Source organism: Notolabrus celidotus, chromosome 5, assembly GCF_009762535.1.
Source record: "Notolabrus celidotus isolate fNotCel1 chromosome 5, fNotCel1.pri, whole genome shotgun sequence".
NCBI classification, from domain to species: Eukaryota; Metazoa; Chordata; class Actinopteri; order Labriformes; family Labridae; genus Notolabrus; species Notolabrus celidotus.
The window spans coordinates 7,038,476-7,050,761 of record NC_048276.1 but is presented as its reverse complement, the minus strand read 5'-3'; the positions used below and the strand labels follow the sequence as shown (position 1 = coordinate 7,050,761).

General features: G+C 42.1%; 1 protein-coding gene across 2 annotated transcripts in view; it reads left to right on the top strand.

Annotated features, from left to right (window-relative positions):
* Positions 1-12,286, top strand: part of LOC117812885 (replication protein A 70 kDa DNA-binding subunit-like) — a 74,376-nt gene that overhangs the window by 8,476 nt on the left and 53,614 nt on the right. For both annotated transcript variants that reach the window (XM_034683872.1, XM_034683871.1), the window contains exon 7: positions 11,486-11,894. In XM_034683872.1, the coding sequence (XP_034539763.1) occupies positions 11,486-11,894 (409 nt within the window). The remainder of the gene's footprint in view (positions 1-11,485; positions 11,895-12,286) is intronic.

The window sequence follows — 12,286 nt, the reverse complement described above, 5'->3', positions numbered from 1 at the left end:
GATAAACAGCAACATGTATCAGCTGTAGATTAACATAACACGCTCTGAATCTCTGTGGAAAAGTAAACAGAGATCGTAGTGGGACCGGAAGCAGGCGGCCGGCTATCAGAGAGACCGCACTGCCCTCAGGCGTTTCGGCGGAGAATTGCTGCGCGACACGGACACACCGACGCACAAGTATGTGGGGCTCATGTCCGTGTCAGCCCCTGCTGCGTAGGGGAGACGCAGAAGTATAAATCAGCCTTAACACTGATAAATGAGGCGAGCAGTAAAGAGTGCAAAACAGAGAAACTCAGCTCAATGTGAACGATGTCATTGTTACGCCCACTCGCTACCTCTGTGAATGTCCCTGACTTTTACCTGCTGCGATCACACATCAAAAAGTAACCATGAAAAGTTCTGCAGTTTGAGTTCACATATGCAGCCCATCCTGATAAAGTCTGGAAACTTTCAGGAGTTTAGTACATGAGTAAAAGAGGCTAAAGAGAGACATTCTCTTGTATTATCATCCTCTGGTAAACAATTGTAGCCAGTCTCCCCTGTTTGATTGTAGATCCTTGTATACGTTCTGTATTTACTATAATGTATTCTTTTTGATATTTGCTATATACAAATATCTGCTGTCTGTTTCTGCCTGGGCCACAGTTACACTTTGGTTCAGTGGGAACTCTAATGAAATGTAGCAGCAGCTACAACTGTGTTATTGTCTTCTACTGTTAGTTTGGTCTATCTTAAATATTATAGTCATGCAATAATATATACAGTGGGGCAAAAAAGGATTTAGTCAGCCACTGATTTTGCAAGTTCTCCCACTTAGAAAGATGAGAGAGGTCTGTAATTTTCATCAGAGGTACACTTCAACTATGAGAGACAAAATGAGAAAAGAAAATCCAGGAAATCACATTGTAGGATTTTTAAAGAATTGATTTGTAAATTATGGTGGAAAATAAGTATTTGGTCAATAACAAAAGTTCAACTCAATACTTTGTAACATAACCTTTGTTGGCAATGACAGAGGTCAAACGTTTCCTGTAAGTCTTCACCAGGTTTGCACACACTGTAGCTGGTATTCTGGCCCATCCCTCCATGCAGATCTCCTCTAGAGCAGTGATGTTTTAGGGCTGTCGCTGGGCAACACAGACTTTCAACTCCCTCCACATATTTACTATGGGGTTGAGGTCTGGAGACTGGCTAGGCCACTCCAGGACCTTGAAATGCTTTTTACGGAGCCACTCCTTCGTTGACCGAGCGGTGTGTTTGGGATCATTGTCATGCTGGAAGACCCAGCCACGTTCCACCTTCAATGCTCTCACTGATGGAAGGAGGTTTTGGCTTAAAATCTCACGATACATGGCCCCGTTCATTCTTCCCTTAACACGGATCAGTCGTCCTGTCCCCTTTGCAGAAAAACAGCCCCAAAGCATGAGGTTTCCACCCCCATGCTTCACAGTAGGTATGGTGTTCTTGGGATGCAACTCAGCATTCTTCTTCCTCCAAACACGACAAGTTGAGTTTGTACCAAAAAGTTCTACTGCGGTTTCATCTGACCACATGATATTCTCCCAATCGTCTTCTGGATCATCCATATGCTCTCTGGCAAACTTCAGACGGGCCTGGACATGTACTGGCTTAAGCAGGGGGACACGCCTGGCGCTGCAGGATTTGAGTCCCTCTTGGTGTAGTGTGTTACTGATGGTAGCCTTTGTTACTTTGGTCCCAGCTCTCTGCAGGTCATTCATCAGGTCCCTCCTGGTAGTTCTGGGATTTTTGCTCACCGTTCTCATGATCATTTTGACCCCACGGGATGAGATCTTGCGTGGGGCCCCAGATCGAGGGAGATTATCAATGGTCTTGTATGTCTTCCATTTTCTTACAATTGCTCCCACAGTTGATTTATTCACACCAACCTGCTTGCCTATTGTAGATTCACTCTTCCCAGCCTGGTGCAGGTCCACAATTTTCTTCCTGGTGTCCTTTGCCAGCTCTTTGGTCTTGGCCATGGTTGAGTTTGGAGTCTGAGTGTTTGAGGCTGTGGACAGGTGTCTTTTATACAGATAACAAGTTCAAACAGGTGCCATTACTACAGGTAACGAGTGGAGGACAGAAGAGCTTCTTAAAGAAGAAGTTACAGGTCTGTAAGAGCCAGAAATCTTGCTTGTTTGTGGGTGACCAAATACTTATTTTCCACCATAATTTACAAATAAGTTCTTTAAAAATCCTACAATGTGATTTCCTGGATTTATTTTTCTCATTTTGTCTCTCATAGTTGAAGTGTACCTCTGATGAAAATTACAGACCTCTCTCATCTTTCTAAGTGGGAGAACTTGCAAAATCAGTGGCTGACTAAATACTTTTTTGCCCCACTGTAAATCAGTGAGTGCGCTGACCCCCACCAAGAATCAGAAGACTGATTTTGTTTGATGCATTTGCGTCCAGTAAAACATTTTAATGCTCAACTAAACTTTATTTATAAAGCACCTTTCATACATATAAACATGCAGTCCAAAGTGCTTCACAGAATAACAGAGAGACCGAAAAAAACAGCAAGAGGTAAAATAATAAAATACATAATCATAAATAAAATCCCTAAAAATAAAAACAAAAACAGTAGCATTGAAAAAAAATACATAATCATAAATAAGATACTGGAAAATGAAATAAAATTAATATTGTAAAATTAATAAAATACATAATCATAAATAAACATACTAGTGGTGCAACGGATCACCGTTGATCCGTGATCCGTTCGGATGCCTCTCCACGGTTCGGCACGGACGTGGTCCGCGGATCGGTTGATGAAAAAAGTTGCGCGTGTTCACGTGATGACCGCATGTTCAATCCACACTCACTCGTGAAGCGCAGCGGTAGTCGTGGCAAGTGAAGCAGCAGAGGGACTTGAAAAACCTCCTGCATCTTGTAAGTCACATGTATGGGAGCATTTTGGTTTCCCTGTGAAATACAGTGAATGCTGAATGTGATTGAGCCACGTTATGAAATTCCGTCGCGCACCCACTAGACCAGAGGCCGTCAATACGCGGCCCGCGGCCCGCATCCGGCCGTCTATTTGTGGTCCCCAAACTGTCATTCCTTCACTCTGTGTTTTGGTCGGGTCACCCCGTGTTTACCAGGACTTGTCTCCATGCCAACGATACGCAGACAGGCTGTTACTGTGTCACTTAGAGTCCACTGCTGCGAGTACAATTTTTTACTTTCACTTTGGTTTATGGAGCAGTTCGCATATTGGCACTTTGCCAACTGTAGGCCCCTAGAATAAAGCGGTGTGTTCCAAGTTTGCAGCTCAAAGAAAAGTGGACGGTGAAAATCAGCGATTGAAAGAAAAATAGAGTGACATTTTAGAAGTTCCTCTGCTCCTTCACTTGCCATGCCATGAAATGCAGTGAAGGCCCACAGATAGGGTGCTTTGCACATGCTGTACATTTTGAGTTGAATGTTGTTTTTATTTAATGGGCAAAAGTGTTTTACAAAATAAATGGAGGACAAAGTTATATTTGTCTTGTCTTCTTTTTTTCTTTTCTTTTTTTTTTGCTGATCCGAAAAATGATCCGATCCGTGACTCAAAACCGTGATCTGATCCGAACCGTGAGTTTTTTGATCCGTTGCACCCCTACTAAACAGTGAAGTTAATGAAATACAAAAGGCTAGAAAGCAAAATTAAAAATCAGTAAAGTTTGAAAATATCAGATACATACAAGAAATAAATACATTAATAAATAAATAATTAATGATAATAAGAAAAATAGTAATAGTAATAATAATAAGTGAAAAGCCAGATTAAAAAGGTGAGTCTTATATTTACTTTAAAAACACACAGAGAGCTTCCCATCCTGATGTCCAGAGGCAGAGAGATTCAAAGTTTAGGGGCATAAAAACAGAAAGCTCTCTGGCTGGTGTTTGTTTGAGACCCATAAAGAACACTTTAATAGATTGAATGCATGTGGGTCCTGCACCTGCCTTCTTCTCTTCTCTTAGATATATTCAAGAGTAGGACGATCTTTAATTCTGACAGATCTTGATCAATTTCCAGGTTACATGACCAGAAAACAGAAGAGCAAAGTCAATAAAGATGAATAAAAACCCCCTCTTTATGAGCTTCCTGCATTTTCTCCATTAGGGAACTCTGACCTTCTCAGAGTGGGAGGATGTGACCAGCAAACATTGTTACTTGCTATTAAAAAAAAAACTGAATGAGATAAAATGCACCACCATTTAAAAATGTTTCTTTCTTAATGTCTTAAAAAGTCAGTCCTTCAGCAGCAGGTGCAGGGTCAAAGGTCATTGACATCTCTGTGTTCTCATTTAAATATTCATCTGCAGCTCTCCTTCAAATCGACTACCTCAAAAAGGCTTTGTGGATGATATTCAAACTCAGAGAAGAGACCTGCACTCGACTTGATATAATGCAATTTAAGTCAAACTGTTTAATTCATCAACAAACCTTCTCTGCACGTTCTCTCCAACTGCGTCCTTCTCCTTCTCTGCCCCCCCCCCCCCCCCCCCCCCCCCCCTCTCTCTCTCTCTCTCATAAACTCACCCACAGTTTTACACACTCACACTTTTGATCACTTCCTCTCTTTATTGGCTTTTTCTCATGTCTGTATATTTCTCTCCGACAGTGATCTTACCACCAAGCTCTCTCCACGCACAGCAGCTGTCGAGTACGTACCCAGCATACGTATGAGGACTCTATACTGGTCTAAATGATAAAAAACCAGGATCTGTAATAAACCTCTAACCCCTCTACTCCACCAAAACTCAAACTACACCTATCATCTCGCTTTCTCTTCTTTTGCTCGTTCCTCCACCACTCCATCCTGATGGCGTGTGTATGAATATTGATGTTAATTACCCCTCGCCTGAAAATAGCAGTTCAATCTCTGATTTCCCTGTGGGTTTTGCTCATAACACTCTCTCTCTCTTGCACACACACACACACGCATTCAAGCACATCCTGCAAAAGAGGGGATCATAGAGGTGAGTGTTTGCTGGAGCTTAAATCAGAGGGAGGGGTCTCTCTGGAATCACATCTCTTTTTTTTCATTCCTGACAATCCCTCCCTTCTTGAATGCTGTTCAATATGGCAGCGTATTCATGCCAACACCGAGCATCATCAGTCGCATAAACATGCACCTCGACAACAGACAGCTATCCCGTCTGAATCACTGCTGGTGGGGCTGATTCTGTGGGAGGTGAGGTAACACTTTGTGATTCTGTGGGCGGGTCTGAAGTGTTCAAGTTTCTTGGCATTGTCACTCGTTCAAAGAATTGAAATGCTGAAGAGTTGTTCTGAAAACAAGAGAGACTTCTCTTAACTTCGTCTTGATTTGTGATCTTTATTTGTATGTAAGGTTTTGTTCGACATCTGCTCTGAGTAAGTGCTCTGTGTATCGTGGTAGAGATATGATTAGCATACTTAATTAAATCAACGCTGGAAAGCAGACTATAGTATTAAAAAAATCCTCAGCTTGAATAAGAATACATTTCTCAGCCTCAGGCGGTAATCTAATAATGTCTTACAATTCCACTTGAAAATGGCACCTTTGGAGCTGACTCGTGTTTAGGTTGTAGTTTCTATCCTCAGTCTTTGACTTAATTCAACATCTCAGAAAACTATATTTGGTAATCAGATAAACAACCCTTTCTAACCTAAGGATTCATGCGTTTATCCAACCGAGCAATTAAACGCTGTCATGAACAGTCAGCACCAGAAGGACTTGTCCGTCAAAGGAGTTATTAACATATTTATAACTGAAGGCCTAAAAATGCTCGTCTTGTGTTTAATCTGTAGTTCAGACACCTCCCACTACACAGCTGAATCCCTGTAGCTCAAGTTAATAGCTACTAGGGATGGGACATGCACTTCCTCCAAAATGTAACTATGCTTCGTTTGACAAGGACCACAAGCCCTGTGATTGGCCCGCTTGATGGCATTGTATTTCCCACATTTACAGCACTGCTGGTATCACCCAAGCGGCAAACTCCGGTCTCGATGAAGCCAATGCGGAAGTGCTATAAACTGCAATACATCGAAAAACCACTTGAGGCTGGCTGCAGAAACACCGGAAACCACATAGATATGAATGGGAAAAAGACGATCTTTGCAGCATTAATAAACATGTTTACAGCCTGGTTCAAAAACCGGCTTGGCCCTACAAAGCTAATCTCTCTAATGGCACACACTGTACGGGGGGGGGGGGGATTTTTTCTAACGTGACGGTTCAGAAGATATTAAGATTACGAGTTTTGCCCAAATAAGGATATGACTGACGTGACTCCCGGTCGGGAACACACAGCCATTGGCTAAGAGGCTCACACTATGTCACACTCTGCCTAGTTGAGTTCCGCATTACCAATATGGCTGCTGCCGTCGATTTGCTTCAAAACAGCTCTCAGGAACAGATGGGTGACGTCACGGATACTACGTCCATATTTTATACAGTCTATGGTATCATCCAGACTGTAAATAAAAATGGACAGCATTGCCCCGCCTCTTCCCGTTGTACGGTTCTGAAGCCAAAAAATCCCGCTCCTGGGCGCAGCCATTGTGCAGCCAGAGCCTGTGAAGCCACTGTAACAAGCTCCGCCCTACAGCGTAGCGTCATAAGACACCGTGTGTCCCTTGAAGTTTCCCTCTACGGCGGCTGTGAATCAAAGGAAACCCGGAAGTAAAACCCCGTTTTTTAAACTCTAATAACTAACAAAAAATAAACTTTTCAGAAAAAAGAGGCCTTGGAAACAAAACAGTCAAATACTGACTACATATCACCACGGCATACGGATGTGAGAAACATTCGTATCGTAAGTGTATTTATTTTTTAAAGTTTGACTGCTCCCCCATTCAAATGAATGGGGGAGACAGAATTTTTGACCTATACTGCAGCCAGCCACCAGGGGGCAGACACACTGCTGAAAGCCTCACCACCAGGGCCGTATCTGGCTCCCTTGGTATCGCCGCACATCGGCCATGTATTTAATCTCCTCTGACGTTTCCTCTCTATTCCTCCCTGTAATCATTGCTGTATTATAAACAGCAACATGTATCAGCTGTAAATTAACATAATGCTTTTAGAATCGCTGTGAAACAGTAAAACAGGAACATAGTGGGGCCGGAAACAGGTGACCCGACTATCAGAGAGACCACACTGCTCTCAAGTGTTTGTATTGCTGCGTGACACGGACACATCCACACACAAGTATGTAGCCTTTAGTCACACACATTGTTGTCCTGCAGATGCTGTAATTGCATGTCAGGTGTGCTACATAACTCATTGAAATGCAGGTTTCCATTTAAAGGGCAAAGGAATTAGTGGCATCTGAACATCCCTACCCTTTTTTACACCAATCAGAATACCTTTGAAATAGCTTCCATATCCACAAAAGTCTGTCTCCACTCTTAAAGGGATATTTTATTACACACCTGCACCTCCAGGTAACGTGGGAATCTCTCCTGCTCTTCAGTTTAGCTCAGAAGTTTCTCCTCTTTTTCCTCGGGTGCATTGAATCACCTCATAAAGGTGTCCACGTGTGTCCTCAGTTAACGGCATGTCATCGGCGCAGTCAGAATCACTCATTATTAAGTTTGGTTGCAGTTTTGTCACTTTGATGCCTGCAGACCTGAACAGCTGATCAGTGCGCTGCAGGCGGAAGAGCACGTCTGTGTTGTGTCCACAAATAGTGCAAAAACAAACAGGCTTTCTTGTGGCAAAGTGAAGCTCTGATAAAATCACAAGTAGAGCATACACCTAAACCAAGATGAGTGCGTACTGGTGGGAATTTTTTTTTAAATTAGCTGAATTACGTGGCAGGACTGACCCCATCTGCTGAAAACTGTAGTCTAGCTTGCATGCTGTTTCTCCCTGGAGTTTCTTATGACAGGGGCAGAGTTGAGAGGCATCTGTTGTGGCAGGTACAATTACTAGTGGCACAACCCAAATTTAAAAACACTGAAATATCCCTTTAAGCTGATAAGAGAAGTACTACAAAGTGAAAATGGTTAAGGCTAGTTTTAAAGGACTTATACGTGTGTTTAGGCTGAGGTACTCATATTCTGATAACAAAACCTAATTACCCTTTCCCATGACTTACAGGCATGAGTACAGTAATTATGAAATTAAACATGTTTTGACAGTCTTACCCAATAAGAAAAACAAAGTTCTGTTCACTGCCACACTTTGATGTTATTTCACAGAGATGTCTGTGTGGAGAGTTTTACTTTCTCAGGCATTTTTCCCTCATGCAGCAGCTGCTCACACGATCAGATAACGTCACTATCATTCATGTTTAAATGCTTTTGAGATGCTTTGTCGGGATGTTTAATTAAGTTTGTAGCGCCTAGTGGCAAACTTTTATGTGCTCTACCAGCTCTGTTTCTGCAAAGTCATTTACCCATATCAACTGGAACTGATTACTCTGACGTGTGCTTTGAGGGGAAAACGTATCCCATGTTGTGTGGAAATTTTAAGTAGCAAATGATGCTTTTTCTCTCTTTTTTTTGGAGTCTTTTGCTTTTAATTGAGAGGACAGCTTGAGAAAGAGGGAATGTGGGGGAATAGTGGGAGATGACAAGCACCAAATACTGTCAGGAACTCCATCCATGGGGTGCACAGTCTGCCAATTAAGCTAAACCAGCACCCCAAAGATGCTGCTTTAAATGAACATACCATTCAGATACTCTTTTAAAGGAGTACTCCGTCAATTTTACACATGAAAATCTGCTTACAGGTCATGGGAAGTCACCTGCGTATGTGCAAAAAAGCTACCAAAAGCATTTTGTGGCTCCTGAGGGAGCATGAAATCTAGTAGAAGTGATGTTACTTGAGGCTTTAACTGTTGTGGAATGTTTGTAGTCTTGTAGATGTAAGCATATATCTTTCCAGAGCAAGTGTCTCCTAGTATTAAATTATGCTGAGACCTGCTAGGTTAAGCTTCAGGGTTGCATGAGTAAGCTTTCTTCTGTATAGAGATACAGTCATTCTCCATGTCATCAGAGTTACTTTGGTAATCAAGGTCCAACTTCCAGCTTCTGTTCATATCTGTATGTTCTGACAGAATTAGTGTCTCCAGGCTAGTACCATCATTTTACAGATTGCTGTGTTAATCATTGTCTAGGTATAAGTATCCAACTTTAGTGTCATCTTTGGGGATAAATACCACGTCACAGGGATTGCACTGTATTCTCCTGCCTGCGTAACGTCAGTCATTTCTTCTCAATCAAGTCTACATGAAGTATTTCAACGTAAGCATTCAGAGTCTCCTGAGTCTTCTGAGTCCTGAGTCAGGACTAACAAAATCTACTAACAAAATCCTTTTCCCCATTGTCATGTCTATTCAGAACCTGCCTATTGCTTGCATCCAGATTGAAGTATTGTTAACACAGCCGCATGGAGCATGAGGCTGCTTTGAGCCAAATGTTTGTTTTCTTTCCTCTTGTTTTCTCTTATTTGACAGAGATGCTGATTTCAGGAACGAGAACTGCTGCATGGCTTCTTGTTGCTTGTCTTACCATTCAACGATAACTAATCTCGGTTCTGCAGCAGCAATGCACCTGCTAAGTGTGATGTTGAACAGATGAGCTGTTCTGTTGAAGTGTGTGCACAGAAACAGCCATTCCTTTCTTTGACGTATGATGCTTTTGCTACAGCACCAATTATTGGTGTTAAATCAGCAAAACTGTCTCCATTGCTGGGACAACATGTAAACATCAACAACTCAAATTCCAAAATCAGTTGGGATGTTGTGTAAAGTTTATAAAACAAAAGTGGATGGCATGCAAATCATTTATACTCATTTAATTGAAAATAGTGCAATGACAACATATCAAGTGTAAACCATAGACTGTGTAATAAATGGACGTAGTATCCGTGACGTCACCAAAGCGCTGTTTGGAAGCCAATCGGCGTTTGGTGCCATATGCAGTGTCAGTAAAGTCAGCTGTGCCTCTCATAATGGAAAACTCATAATCTTAAAGGTGACATATCACGCTTTTTTCATCAATATATATTGGTCTAAGAGGTCCCCAAAACATGTCTTTGAAGTTTATGCTCAAAAAAACACTTTGAAATCAGATTTTGGCATGCCTGTAAACCCCTCTTCTTCAGCCCTGCTCAGAACGGTCTGTTTTCTCTCTGACCACGCCCCCTCAGGAAGTGGATGAGCCCTCGGCTCTCCAGCACGTTGATCTAATGTTTACGTGTTGGCTGAATATACATGGCTGCTCACAGACCCGCATTACTTCAACCCTCTGAATCTGATCCAGAATCTGATCCTGACGGAGAGGCGCCTGCAGCAGGACCTTTCTGAACGATTGATCACAGATTTAGTGTTTCTTGTTGATTTATTTGTCAGTATGTCGACGTGTGTCTTGGTACACAGCTACGAACATGTAGCTATGTGGCTATGCTAACTAGCACTAGCACTTTTCCATGAAAAATAAAAATCATCCACTAGATCTTCAAATCTGCAGACGTGGGGAGTAAAACCGACCTCTGCCAGAAAGGCAGCAGGACCTTTCTGAAGGATTGGTCACAGATTTAGTGTTTCTGGTTGTTTTATTTGTCAGTATGTCGACGTGTGTCTTGGTCCACAGCTACAGCTACAGCTACAAACATGTAGCTATGTGGCTATGCTAACTAGCGCTAGCACTTATCCATGATAAATAAAAATCATCCACTAGATCTTCAAATCTGCAGACGTGGGGAGTAAAACCGACCTTTGTGTTTATTAAGACAGCCTACAACTAGCATGCCTCCCTCCTAAGCTCCTTGTTAGCACACATTTGTGCAGGTAATGAAAAACGGAGGAGGGGTTGAGTTGTATGTTATACAGTCTATGGGCTGAACAAGCTCCGAGCTCTGACTCCGTGACAGACCGGATATTGTTGTGACGTAACAAAAACACGGAAGTCTGAAACGGCTCGTTTTAGACACATTTACAGAAAGGTGGAGAAATCAGAACAGGGGCAGAATGGATTTTTTTCATTCTCGGGGGGTTTGTAGACATGCCAGGGACACATATTTCAGGTAGAGAACCATTAAAAAGTCCATTTTGCATGATATGTCACCTTTAATATCTTCGAAACTGCTCCGTTATGAGAAAATGTTCTGAAACTGATGTGATGACAGTCACTCAAAACATCTGAGAGGACTTAAAAACAACATGGATAATTGGGGCAGAAAAATGGTGCAGATACACACGGGCGTGGCATGACTTCAAAAATGTGTCTTTGAGAGTCACAGTTTAAAAGTGAAAGGCCAACACATTAAGTGATGCTACCATCTGTCTGACTTGAATCAAATTAGACACTTCCTTCCTTTGGGTCCTGAGCAAACTGCCTGCCAAATATGAAGCTGGCTGGATGAGCGGTTGTCGAGAAAATTCAAGGACGGATATACAAACTCCTTTTTTTAGTTTGATAAACAACTTAAATGAATCAATTACCAAAAATGTTTTTCTCTCTTTCCATCCCCAGGCTCTGGAGGAAGCTCTGCCGGAAAGACAACCATGAAAGTTTCACCCATGACTTCTTCAACCATGGAGGCTTCCCCAATGAAGACTTCACCGTTCAAAGCTTCACCCATGAAGACTTCTCCCTCGAAAGTTCCTCCCATGCAGGCTTCACCGTTTAAAGCATCACCCATGAAGTTTTCCCCCTCAAAAGCTTCTCCCATGAAGACTTCTCCCTCGAAAGCTCCTCCCATGCAGGCTTCACCGTTTAAAGCATCACCCATGAAGTTTTCACCTGCGAAAGCTTCACCCATGAAGACCTCGCCCTTTAAAGGTTCACCCTTTAAAGGCTCACCCATGAAGTCTAACGGCTCTTCTCCAGGCTCTTCAATAACAGTGATTCCTATCGGTAGCCTAAACCCATACCAGAGCAAGTAAGTGAGACTGTGTGTCAGTGTGTGCACGTACCTTCTTAATATGCATGTACAGTATCTAAAAGAGGGTGTAGACACAACTGAGATCCTGTATAGGGTTGCAAAGGGGTGGACATTTTCTGTAAAATTTCCATGGGAAGTTAAGCTGAGGATTTTTGGAAATATTCCAAATTGGAAACTTTCAATGGGAATTATGGGAATATATGGGAATTAACTGGGAATTGTGGGTCATTTAATGGAAAGGTATCATATCCAAGCATAGATATTTGTTTTGTTATAAGCAGACATTCATCCAAAATAATACAATTAAAACAGATTTATTAGTAAGTAGAACTTTATCAAGTGTTGAATATTTTATTGAACAATCAATTCTTTCATTGAAGAACAAAAAC